Source organism: Colossoma macropomum, unplaced genomic scaffold (genome assembly GCF_904425465.1).
Source record: "Colossoma macropomum unplaced genomic scaffold, Colossoma_macropomum, whole genome shotgun sequence".
Lineage (NCBI taxonomy): Eukaryota > Metazoa > Chordata > Actinopteri > Characiformes > Serrasalmidae > Colossoma > Colossoma macropomum.
In genome coordinates this window covers 9231116-9244718 of record NW_023494788.1, presented here as the reverse complement: position 1 = coordinate 9244718, position 13603 = coordinate 9231116, and the positions used below count along the sequence as shown (strand labels likewise).

The 13603-nt window shown below is 37.4% G+C and overlaps 1 protein-coding gene across 2 annotated transcripts; it reads right to left on the bottom strand.

The window, feature by feature from the left end:
- Positions 1-4027: 4027 nt before the first annotated feature.
- bmt2 (base methyltransferase of 25S rRNA 2 homolog) lies at positions 4028-12901 on the bottom strand. Of its 2 annotated transcripts, none has more exons than XM_036568279.1 (5): positions 12696-12901; positions 9549-9690; positions 9141-9269; positions 8891-9011; positions 4028-7009 (listed from the first exon to the last, which is right to left on the bottom strand). In XM_036568279.1, exons 1-5 carry the CDS (start codon positions 12847-12849, stop codon positions 6377-6379), a joined length of 1179 nt encoding a protein of 392 aa, XP_036424172.1. In that variant the 5' UTR covers positions 12850-12901; the 3' UTR covers positions 4028-6376. The 2 variants fall into 2 exon arrangements, with proteins under 2 accessions (XP_036424172.1, XP_036424173.1); XM_036568280.1 differs by lacking the exon at positions 12696-12901 and adding an exon at positions 10862-11884.
- Between the last annotated feature and the right edge of the window lie 702 nt (positions 12902-13603).

Below are 13603 nucleotides of genomic sequence, written 5' to 3'. Positions count from 1 at the left end.
TGCCCTAAAAACAGTAAATTGTGGCCTCAATATTGTAATTCGTGGTTTCAATATAGTAATTTGTGGCTTCAATATTGTAATTCGTGGCCTCAATATATTAATTTGTGCCCTCAAAACAGTAAATTGTGGCCTTAATATTGTAATGCGTGGCCTCAATATATTAATTTGTGCCTTCAAAACAGTAAATTGTGGCCTCAATATTGTAATTCGTGGTTTCAATATAGTAATTCGTGGCCTCAATATAGTAATGCCTGACCTCAATATATTAATTTGTGCCCTCAAAACAGTAAATTGTGGCCTCAATATTGTAATTTGTGACCTCAGTATATTGTTTGTGCCCTCAAAGCAGTAAATTGTGGCCTCAATATTGTAATTCGTGACCTCAGTATATTAATTTGTTGCCTCAATATTGTAATCTGTGGCCTCAAAATAGTAACTTGTGGCCTCAATATTGTAATTTGTGGCCTCAATATATTAATTTGTGGCCATGCCTTATTAAAAAATGATCACTATGTCACCTGAAGTTTACTTTGAACATGTTATCATTTTTGTTTATGACTACCATAGTGGACTATGCAATCTGTACCTTTAAGTCATATTCAGGGAAAGCAAAGTACAGAGAAACTGTATTTAAGTATGGGTTCTGTGTCTGTCTCAGTTTAACGTGGAAGTATGGAGCCAAAAATATACTTGAGTAAAAGTCAGAAAGTATCAACATACTCAAGTACACTCTCAGAAATAAAGGTACTGTACTGTCACTGGGGCAGGACCCCTCTTGTCACTGGGGTGGTACCCTCAAGGGTACATCTCAGTACCTTTAGTCAGGGAACATAACTGTACCATAATCCACTGAAATTATATTTTCTATATTTTCTACGTTGTATTGACTCCACACACCCCGTCTCGTCTCCAAGCTTTTTGTTGTTCTGTTTTAACACATTAAGTTATGAAAAGGTACAAAAACGTACTTTTCCTGGGAAAAAAGCTTGTCTAAGATATACAATTGGACCTTAAAACCACTGTAGTACCTTTGAGGGAACATTTACATTGTTTGTACCTTGATGAACAAAAATGTACCTGAACAAATACATGTTCTGAAAATAAATTAAAGGTGATGTGAGATGAGTTGTGTGGTGATTAATGGGTGGTCCCATTAAAAAAATAAATTATCACATTTCTGGGCATTTTCATTTTACATTGCTATGAATTTGGTCAGATATTTTAATTAAAAAAAATAAATAAGATGGATGGGAACTCGACTGATTGACAAGAAAATGAATAAATCTAATGGACTTTGAGATCTGTAATCAGTAGACCTCTGAAGATAAAGAAAATGTAAAGAGTTAAAATTGAGTACAAGTATTCCATTCAATTAATAAATAATAATGCAAATCTTCTAAAATAACACTCAAATATAGTCATTATGTACAATCCCCCACCTCAAATCATGTAAAGAGTTAATGTGTAAGAAAAGCAATTTATTGTTGATTGAATAAAAAAATAATAATCTTAATACTCTTTAATGTAATTGGTACACTTTTCTTTGTTTTCTCATCCCCATATTATATATTTATTTTTATCAAATTTTTCTTTTTATGCTCACCTTGAATTATGTGCTGCCTACATTTTATTTTTTTTGCATGTATTCTTGTCAAATTTGACTCATTTAATGTTACCAGCTTACTGTAACTGCTAAATGTTGTAACAACAGTTTCTGTGTCTGTACACTTATATGATACGCCTCAATGAAAAAAGACCAGACATACATATAATAGACCTGCAGCCATATTATAAATAAGACATGAATTGGATCCTAAATCAGCACTTATACTTTATAAAGCTTTGTGAAGATGTGCCCTGAAATGTACATCTATGGAAAAATAAGGGAAATCTATCATCCGTAACTCCACACCATAGTTCATATTCAGAAAGCAGCTGAGTAACGGCTAATTTCAGATCACAATCCTCCTGTATTTATGAAGATCATGATCACAAAAACTGATCTACTGCTCTACATGTAGATTGCCATCTTCTACCCGTATCATGTATATATCATTTTAGTATATAATTAATATATAATACATATCAGTATTTTATCCCTTGTGTACCCTGCATCTCATTTATCAACCTCAGGCTCACAAACTGCATATACGGCAATGTGTACAACTTTTTCATAACATATTACTGTACAAAAACTGTACACTGGAATGTTGCAATAATGTGTGTATACTAATTTGTATGTGTGTGTGTCTATATATATATGTATATTTTTTTCTTATATTTTATATATATATATATATATATATATATATATATATATATAATATATACTTATATTTTTTGTATATTAAGTACTACAAGGGGGCTACGCACCTTAGATTTTCACTCACTTTTGCACCTGTGTACATAAACGTGATTTGATCTATGGTTTGTGAATTTAGACACTGATACAGATCCTGAAGGTGAAGAAAATATGAAACTGTGCAGTAAGTGCGGGCTACGGAACTGGAGGTGGGTGAACACTAAAAATTAATTTAAAAAGATGGATAAAAAGGCTTTATCCAGATTTAATCACATCAGGAATCAGTTAAGTTCAGAGAAATATGTTGCTGGTTGAAAATCAATGACTTAAAGAACAGCCAAGCACCACGTAACTGATAAACACAGTCAGATCAAATGAAAAACAGATTTTTATTTATTTTTTAAATGTATGTTTTTGCATCTATAGCCAACGTTTATATTTAATTATAAAAGGAGCAACGTACGACAATTCACACCAACAATCTTGAAGTCGAACACTGAAGAGAAACTATTCATGCACACAGTGGATCAGGGCCATGGGAAGACAAGGCAGTACAATGCATGAACACATCAAGTAAAGCACAGTAAAAAGCTTTTTGTTGTTGTAAAATGTCCAAAGTTCTCATGAACTAAATACACACTAAACACAAAGCCTATAAATACTATTGCTAATGTGATTAAAGTGGCTGACAGTATTTAGTGATGTTATTTATCACCAGCTGGTTAAAGGCCAGCATTTTCTTTCAAATGTTCTGAGTTTGGTTTCTGATATTAATAAGATTTCAGGATTTGTCCATCCTTAAGCAGCAAACCACAACCACAATTCTCTCAACCTTCTTCAGATGCAAAAATACAGTTTGGACTAAAAGGCACCTTAAGGGTTTATCTGATTCGATATCAAACAAGCAAACCAGTGTTTCACTGTGTGCCTTCACCACTGTCATCAAACAACGTCTTCATAAAAAATGACTCACACCACAATGAAGGGCTGGTATTTTTGGCACCCTCACAACTGACTTATGCTCTCAGAAATGTGTCAGACTGGAACAATATATGCAACCACTCAAACAAAGCTTTCAGAAATTAAACACTTTCCTTTGATGGATTAATAAGAGCCATTGAATCATCTGTGTATCTTGTACGTTTTGTCATACAGTCAAAGAAACATTCAGGTCAGAAATTGTCCTGTGGTAACGTCTAACAAGGAATGGTTTGGGGAAAATATCTACTTTACAAATTTCCCACTATGCCAGATGTAGTTGACTAGCCAAGACATATTTGGTGTCCAAATTATGCTTCTTTACACACATCTAAAAAAAGATGGTTCTTCAAAGGTTCTTTAGTTCAGAAAATGGTTCTACATAGGACCATGAACACTCAAAGAACTCATTGCATGATGTAATGGTTCTTTGCATCAATAAATAGTTCTTCAGATTGATGGAGAATGTGCTGCAGATGGTTCTATATAGAACCTTGTAGGAAAGGGTTCTATATGGCACTAAAAAAGATACTTCTGTTGTTACAAGCTTGACATTTTTGGTGCTATATGGAACCCATAGAATATGGAACCCATTCTCCATCAATCCAAAGAACAATTTCATGATGTAAAGAACCCTTTAATCATGCAAAGTGTTCTTTGAGCAGTCATATGGTTCTATACAGAACCATTTTCTTAACTAAAGAACCCTTGAAGAACCTTCTTTTTTAAGAGTGCTAAACTGCTAACAAACACTAGAAGCCAATAGTCACCCAAATGTTTCTGTAAAAACAGATCTTTGAAAAATCTTGTCAATGTGGTTTAGGACAGGGTTTCTCAACCTGTGGACTGCAGACCATGGACCACCAGTGGACTGTGAAGCACCCTCTAGTGGTCCACAGGCCTGAACTCAGAAGGAGGTGGTAATTCGGAATGGGCCGGTAACGTCACAACAAACCATAAATACATAAGTGGATTTCTGATTTTAGTTGATCTTAGTTTCCCTGTGGGCCTCTATGCTTTGTAGTTATAAACAGGTGGGCCTTGGGGTGGAAAAGGCTGAGAACCCCTGGTTTAGGACACAGTGTGACTTACTGTACACTATAAAAATGAACAAAACTTTACAATGCAACTGAATTCTGGAGGCAACCATTTTAGACAACAGAAATAGAGTGAAATTTTTTTTAATGTTGTGAAATTTTTTCCTTAAGCTTTGTTCATTTTTAATTGTTCACAGTAAGTCATACTAATGTCCTGAACCACACCTGCCAGTCTGCACAGTTCCTGGACGTGGTTTGAGAGAAATTTTGGATATCCATTTACATCTGGGAGTCTACTGACCTCTTGTGCTGGTCAGCAACATTAGCCTTGTAGCTCCAGTTTAAAACTAAAGAAGCAAAATCTGGACACCCAACATGTCTGGGCTGATTGACTACATCTAGGCTGAGCGGAAAATTGTGTAAATTTCATTTTTTTCCTTAAACCATTCCTCTAAAACTATGGATCTATTGCTATTCTTGTGAGAAAGCAAGACCATTGTTAAATGGCTCTTATTCAATGCCTCCAAAGACTGTGTTCATAAACAAGTGCAACTGCTGCAGTGAAAGAAACTGCCTATTTCACAGTGAAATACAAAGAGAGTGTAAAGCACTTGGCACAATTACACAATAAGATATGAAAGAAAAACCTCATTGAGGTTAATCATCCAGAAAAGTTGAAAGGTTTGGTTTAAAGTACTCTCCAAACATATGTAACTAATGTTTTAGCCACAAAAGTTCAATGTATGCATCTAAGAGCTGAATGAGATGCAAATCAGTCGCACAGTAAATAACAAAAAAAGTAGCTTTAAGACATTGGTATAAGTCTTTGAGAATCATCCTTTGCTTTGAAAATCGTCAGTGAAAGTAACAAATCATCATTCAACAAAAAGGACAGAAAGCAAGCCTGTGTCGTCTTAACTAAATCTGCGTCCAGTCGAGGACAGAAGCCTGTAGGTTACAACTCTTACCTTCAAAAGTTCACAGCTACTCACAACTAAAAAATATTACGTCTTTTTGATCGCAAGATAAGAAAGGTCTTGCACAACATCCTTTCAAATAGCCCTAAAAGGGGCAAAACACCCCCCCCCATCTTAGTCTTATCAAAGATTGTTCTTATGAACTACAACTACCTTGCATGATTTGTACCATGGAAAGTGATCCATTAGAAAACAGTTACAGTCACAGTGTCACATAAGCAAGCCAAATACACATAGCCTACGTGTTGATACTGTTGAACACCTAAAATGCTACAAATATCACTGGCAAATCTATACCAAAGATACTGATTTAAAATTGTACAAGCTACTGTCAGCGTCCAACAGCAGCTAACCTATCATGAAATGATCAAACAGTGCTAAAACTCTAGGGTAACTAATCAAACTATTGTAATTTTAGCCACTGACAATGTCTGAGCCTACAATACAAAAAGTCTATTTTACTTCAAAAGGTTTTGACAAATCCTGTCCAGATGACACTGTATGAAAAGTGGACTGAGAAAGAGCACACAAATCCTTTATCCTGAGCTCACTCAGCGGCTTTACTTACAAAATCAAACCCTTTCAACTACAAAACTACTATCAGTTTCTTTTCAGCACATGGATATGTTTAAATGTGTAAAACACAGTGTCTTTCACCTAATAAAAGATTCAGAACCACCCAGGTGTAAACGTCTTTTCTCCCCAATTTAGTCATAATCAATTCAAAATGTAGTAAAACGCACATTATCACCAACAATCTGAGAAGGCTTTGCGCATAAATGAAGAATGCTACCTCAAAATCACCAGCAACAGGGGAGAGAGGGACCCTGCCAGTTGCATTCTCATAAACCCCCAAATGGCACACGATTTGAACCTGAATCCTAACAATAGGACTCGCCCCTGGACACTGCTGAGCAGCATCTTTTACCCTACCAGATGTGCCATTTGGGGGGTCATCTGTGTAAACATCATCTTCAAACTTTGTGCAAACTGCATCATAAAAAAAGCAGGGAAAAAACAGCCCAGCTTTAATCTGCCAGTGCAGCTGTATGGCAGCAAAGCTGGGCATTTAGGAGTGTGGTTCAGCTGTGCAGCAGAATGGGGTCCTCCAGCTCGTGAAAAGGTGCTGAGCTGCTTTGGCTCTCGCCAGAGTCGGAGTCATAAGGAGCGTCCGGCAGCTCTGCAAAGCTACGCGCTAGCTGGTCATCCTCAAAATCAGAGCGCGCCGGCTCACGGCAGTCTGTGAAGCCCTCCTCGTCCTCCAGCATGTTGAAGTCCTGCGGTATGTAGAGCATCTCTGGGTAGTTGTGGCTCACCAGGTCGCTTGTGGTGGTGACGGAAACTTTGCGAAAGGCGATGAGGTGCATATGCGAGAACTTGACGTACTTGTAGCGCTTAAAGCCCAGTGACTCCACGGCCACACGCCAGCTGCGCATCATGAGCGCGTGGCGGCCCTGGTGGGAGGAGTCCGGCGTGATGATAAGGAGGAGACCATGCAGTGTCAGCAGTTCGTGGGCCTTCTTGCAGCACAGCCAGCGCTGGTACGGTGAAGGGAAGTATGACAGGAGCAGTGAGAAAACCACCACGTGAAATAGCTGCGCCGGCAACGCATCGATCGGAGCACGCAGCTGCCGTAAGAAAGCTTCGAGCGCATCAGTGGCCAGCTGCAGAGGCTGCTGCAGCTGAAGGTTGAGGAAGTCACATTTGTACACACTCTGGAGATGGAGAGAGTAAACACAAATACAATGGGTGAATCTACAGTATGGTTTTGAACAGGGCTGGGAAGGTTACTTTAAAAATGTTTTCCATTACAGATTACTGATTACCTGTTAAAAATGTAATTGTAACCTAATTCAAAGAATTACTACATTAAAGTAATGTAATCTGATTACTTTCTGTTACTTTTGGATTACTTTTCTTTAATTTAAGACTATAATTAAATAAAGAAAAGAGAAAAATTATTTCAACAAGACTTTTTAACAAGAATTTAGCTTAACACACACCAAATACAAAAATTGCACTGTTTATGATCAGGATGACAGATTATAGGTGACATAAATATTGACTTAAATTTTTGTGATATTAAATATATCCCAGAAATGGCCAGTGATCTCACAATTAGTGAAAAGGCCAAACCTAGGTGAAGCAATATATGGAAATATTTAAAACATAAAGATGACAAATTTGTATGAAAACAGTATAATTTGTTTGAGGTATGCTCAAAGCTTGAAGATCATAAATTAAGCTTTGCTCCCCAGGAAGAAAACAAGTGATTTTAACAGGAAATTAAAAAAATAGATATTCTGAGACTAAAAGCTCTTAGACTAAAACACAGGGGAAAAAGTAATTACCGTAGAATGATCTATTACCTTAAATCAAATGCAAAATTGCTAAAAACTATACTGCTCTCCTGGGACTTTTCTTTATTTGCCTTCTCTGTTTAAAACCTGTTGTTTACCATGCCAAAGTCAAAGTATCAATCTGGCAGAAATCTTATTTTGAGACACCTCCATCAATAATAGTCATAAATAGAGGTCAGTCTTAAAACTGTACCTGCCCAACCTTCCTGTTCTATCTGCTAAAAGGTTGTACTGGTTTATCAGGTTTCATGTTTGTGCCTCATGCCCAGACTTCAATAACCATTTTTTGTAGATGCTCCCTAATCAGCTCTCAGGGGTTTCAGCAACTCAGAGATCAATGTGTACTATGAGTTTAAAAAAGCATTGATTTCACATAAAAAAAAAAAACTAAGTGGGAGCTGATCATCTTAGTTACACATAATCATCTTTTACACATTTTTACACTTTGCACCATCATTCAAAAAACTACAGAAGAAAGAAAGCAACCACACATGTGAAAATTAAAGTTTACAGCTCATGAGATTTCGCTTTCTGTTCATGTTTCAGACTGTTCATTTAAACCTGTCAGGTTAAGATTATTAAAGATTTGATAATCAGTCAAACTGTAGAATTTTACGAAGCAACAAACGAGAATTAAGAGTTTACTGGCAGATCAGTTCACCGCTGTAGAATCTGGTGCTGTGGAAGATAAACGGCTGATTCAGATATGTTTGGGAAAACGCCGCAGATTTCAGTTCTGACAATAAAAATAAAATACTTGCAAAAATTTCTATAGATTTGCTGCATAAAAAAAATGTGAACTGCTGCTGTGAGGCAGCAGGACCGACCTCTCCCCTTTCCCTAAATTAAAAACTCTTTAAATCTACATGACTCATGCAACATATTTATCAATGAAACAGCGAATTTTGGGCAAAGACGACAAGTTTGCTTTTCTATGTAATCCTGTTAGTATTCACCCTGTATTATTATTTTTTTTTTATAAGGTACCTGTAATCTGATTACTGTAATTTTCTGTAACTGTAACGAAATACAGTTACCTTTTTTCTATCCTGATTACATACTGCTGTCACGTGTATTCTGTTACTACCCAACCCTGGTTACGAATATACAGAAAACGTCTTGTGGGAAACAGCATGGTAGCATCATATAGCACATAGAATAGTTACAGAACTCCAGAAATCAGTAAGGACTTTTTAAATAATACATTATTCAGTAAGTGTTATTGAGTATGCATACCTCAACCGCAGGCACTATGTCAATTCCTACTGTGAGGAACTCATCAAACTTCAAGAAGGGATTGAAACAACTACCTACATCCAGCAGACGCATCTTCCCAAACTGGAAGCTTGAGCTAAAACTGAGCCAAAAGAAAAAGAAAACATATATAATACAGTATACATAATTACTAAATATAGAATTACATTAGATAACTGCAGTTATAGTGTTGTGAGATTTCCCACTTCTGTAACTGAGAACTGTAGCAAACCTAGGCAAAGAGGAGTCTGGTTGATCGTTTAAAGGTGCTCCATTTGAAGCTGCAGCATGTGTTGCTGCCTTCTCATCCTTCTCCAACACCTTTCTCATCCCCCCATCCATGAAGTACTCCTGACAAACACTGATACAGGAAAAATCACAACAAAACAAAAATGTGACACACATTAATGCTGAATTCCTCATATAATACTGATGACCCACCAGCAACAGGCTGGAATTTGGCCCATTACTGGATTGACAGCATCTGTAATCAGCAGTCATTATAAAGTACGATGTAAAATGTCACTTTAAGATTACCGTCTCATTGAGGTTACCTCATGGATTAAGAAGCTGCTTGTGTGTGCAGCACATCTTATATTAAGTTGTTTAAGCTAATAGTACATTACACGCCATTGCTCACCTGCGGCACCACTCGATGCGGCCCTCTCCTTCACACTTCTTGGCCCAGTGGTTGTCAGCAAGACTCTTCATGGCAAAAGCATATTCACTGAGAGTCTGTTCATCCTCACAGTGTTCACGCCATATCTTCTCAAAGTCGCCCACTGCATCCAAGCAGACAGCAATTATGGGTACATTCAGTTAAATAGAGAGGCTTGATAACAAACATCAGCAGATAATAACTTGAAAATGGAAATGGTTCAACATTAAAATATGACCGACATATAGAGTGAAACTTTTCAACTCCTGATGCTTTGAGCTATGCTTTAATAAAGGCTGAAGGCTTTTTCTTTTTCCACCAACTCAGCGTTTAAAGTCTTTTTATTCTGTTAGATTTTTTTTCAATTTAAACTCACACCAGTTACAAGTGTAAGTGTACAGCAATTGATTTATTTCAACATCTGGGTCCTGGGTAGAAAGGACTGCTTCTGGGCCCGACACTTCAAAGTGTGGAAAAGCTATGGTAATTATGTTTAGAGCAAATCAGCTAACTGGCTCAGAATTTTCATACTGATGTATCACTGAGGTACTGACAGACAGCAAAAATCTATAAAAAAGTAACAGCGCTTATGTAATGTAACGCTGGCGATATCGCCATCTAAATAAACATCAACGTTATCATTAATTTACATTTAAAGGGGAATTCCACCAATGTTTCAAAATTTGTTAAGATGTAAACAAATTTTGATGCGAAATGTTCTGTTCTAGAGAAACTTACCGAGCCAGAATTGTTCACAGTGATAGATACCAGACGTCTGAAGCATTTAATATCCCTCAAAACGCTCCCTCACAGACTGTTATTACAGTGATTATGAATATGCTGCCTGATGCCCGATACATTTTTCATGATAGTTTTCAGATAAAATTTTGGCCCAAAAAGTATTTGGAAATCATTGCAAAGAGGCATGCAGAGAAAGGTAAGGCCAAACGAAAACTTGTTCGTTTTTTTTCAGATTTACTGCTATTTTACCATTATGAACATTACATATAAAAACTCAGAGGCTTGTAGGATCACTGGTCGTTTTAGAGAGTAAATATAATGGCTACATTTGCGTTGTAGAAAAACTCTGGTTCCTATCACCACCACTGTAAAGAAATCTGAGTCTGCAAGTTTCTCTGCAATAAATCTTAGCAACTGAATTTTGAAACACTGGTGGAATTTCCCTTTAAGGCAACATATATTAAGTTCATTACAGTAGTATAACATTATTGTAAAAAGCTTGATCACAGCAAACAGGTTACACTGCGTCAAATTAAAGTAAAATTTTTACCTACTTTTGCATGTCAGCACTTATCCACAGCTGATGTGTCATAGTACTTAAACTTGCATTTGACGAGACAGACACCCAGAATCCCCAAAAAACACTCTCTAAATCCACACATGTATTTGATTTATTAAGTAAGCTACAAAAACAGCACTTTGTTTGTGCACATCTAGAAATAAACTTTGCCTTAAAAACAACCTGAGCAGGGCTTGTGAGCACAAGCAAGCTGTCCCATGACCACGTGGAAAACGCTGGCCTTATCAGATTTGAAGAAAATTAGACAACACGACTGAAACAAACTGCATTGCCCTTCTAAGTATGAATATTGTGTCACGATGCCCAGCGGACGAGATCATGCCTTCCTTATTATCCCATCGTGGGGCCTACTGAATGGACTACTGTGTGCTGGGCTCTTAGGCCACGAGCCGGAAGATCTGGAAAAGTTTTCTAGAGTTATGAAATGTTAAAAAGTAGGGTATAAAAACAGAACCATATGAGTATAGAAACTCTTATTATTACACAATATTTTAAACCAGAAGTTTTCAGTAATAATATGCCTGCATCACGTCTGTTTTTGTTTATATCCTGTATAAACTTAACAACAACAAACAAACTGCCATCAACCTCAACACTTCTGTTTTCTTAGTTTCCATGAGCTACTTCCTGTCAGTGACATCACCTGGACCACTCAACTGAAATCATTTTGGGGGCAGAGAGGCACATTTCTAACCCAAGTCATTTACCCTTTGCATGTCAAACAGATGCCTGAATAAGTGTGACAGTTCACCACGGTTCAAAGTGAATGCCACCAATCAGATTCACTCAGATCCAGAAAGTCTTCAGCACCTGTAAACTCCAGACTTTACAAGAAGTTCTCAATCTAACCCAACACACGTCAATTGGCTAAATGTGTAAGGGCTCGTGTGTTATTGGTGTAGATACTAGGATGTCAAAAAATAAATAAATAAAAAGGTAAAAGGTGCAGGTTCTGTCGCCTCACACAAGACTTTGAGAAAGGACTAATGGTGATATTATATAGAACAAAACAAGACTTTACTTTCCACCATTAGGAGGAAAACTGTCTGGTAAACTGAAGGAAACCTAGTGTCCTGCTGTCTGCAGAGAGCTGTCATAACTTGTTAAAACGCAGCAGGCGAATTTGCCTGAGTTAGGCTGAATTTGCACAATGTGCAAATTGTGGCAGCGTGAGTTGAGTTAGCTATGTGCGCAATAGCTGTCAACTGAGCAAGTCCATCATTTTGAAGCAGCCACCCTTTTTCCGAACTTTTAATAAAGGCATCAGTCATTTTCTCTACTTTAAATAAAAAGTTCTACACGTTAATTTTATGCAGTCGCTGTGAATTTAACATGCTGGAGCTCAAAACGAGAAGTCGGCCAACTCGGGGAAAAACAGGAACCAACTATGTCAGACGAAGCTAATGTGAATTTTGTCGTTCCACCTTAAACGGTGCAGCTGCACTATTTAAGGTGGAACGGGAAAATCCGAACCAGAAGCTGGCGAATAGGAAGCCAACTTCAGCCTCGTCTAAGCCAGCCAGCTAAACCTCCATCACCCTGACTATCTAGCCCGAGCTAACGAGGTGAAGAAATGACAGCAGAAGCTAGGTTAGCTAACCTAGCTGCCTAACGAGCAGTTGGTTGACGTTAATATTTCCTGTGACAACTCAGTGGCAACAAAAATGACGAACAATGAATGAGCGAAATGGTGCTGCTTATGCTTTTGTGCCAACTTTTCGTTGTTTTTGAGACAGTCTCGCCTCGGTTCACCAAACCAGACACCGAAGCTAACTAAGCTAGCTAAGGTTAGCTGGCTAACCGCATACCTTCAATATATTTCCTCCGAAGTTTTCGGTGGACGCTTTTCACAACACCCGACAGTTTCTCCTGTTCTTTCTGCTTGCATAGCAGGTCTGTCGGGACAGAGGGGCAGAAAAACTCGGGGTCGCTTTCTGTCTGGGCATTGTTCTGTAAATCCATAGCACTGCTGTTCTTGTGCTGCTGCACCGGCGCGCCGGGTCCGCAAGGGTTGTTTTTTTCCCCACCCGTTTTCCGACAAGCCCCGCCTCCTGTGCGCTATGATTGGCTATCAGCTTTTAATTATAAGCAGCCCAGCGATTGGACAGTTGAGGCGTCTTTCACGTCACCGTAGCAACCATAAAAACAACGTGGAACTTGAGAAGCATCAGCAGATCATAGCGGTTATAAAAAGGACTGACGTGAGATTGATCACAATTTATCACAGCTATTTACAAATAATTACAGGCCTACTGTACATTCATTAAAGTCTGGAAGCCCGTTTCCTCCACTGGAAAAAAATATATAGCCACTTATAAATTGATAAAAAATGAGAAAGTTTTCTACAATAATGACTTACTTTCTCATAATACTGACTGCGTATCTCACAATTATAACATAACATTTCATAACTATGACTTAGTATTAGGATTGGTATAATTCTGAGAAAGATAATTATGAGATGCTAAGTCATAATTCAGATACTAAGTCATAATTCTGAGAAAGTAGGTCATAATTATGAGATGCTATGTCATATTTATGAGATATTAAGTCATAATTAAGAAAAAGTAAGTCATAATTATGAGATATGATTTCATAAGTATGGAACACTATTTCACAATAATGAGAAAATGAGTCATAATCATGAGATGCTAAGTGTAACTATGATATAGTAAGTTACTATTAAGAGACACCAAGTAATAATTATGAGATTCTA

What these genes read in the sequence shown, in the direction of transcription:
- bmt2 (XM_036568279.1), bottom strand. Translation starts at nt 12,849, where the DNA reads ATGGATTTACAGAACAATGCCCAGACAGAAAGCGACCCCGAGTTTTTC. An exon ending in CCAGACTCCTCTTTGCCTAG is followed by an intron (nt 9,012 to 9,140) that starts GTTTGCTACAGT and finishes CTTTTGGCTCAG; the next exon opens with TTTTAGCTCAAGCTTCCAGT. An exon ending in ACATAGTGCCTGCGGTTGAG is followed by an intron (nt 7,010 to 8,890) that starts GTATGCATACTC and finishes CTCCATCTCCAG; the next exon opens with AGTGTGTACAAATGTGACTT.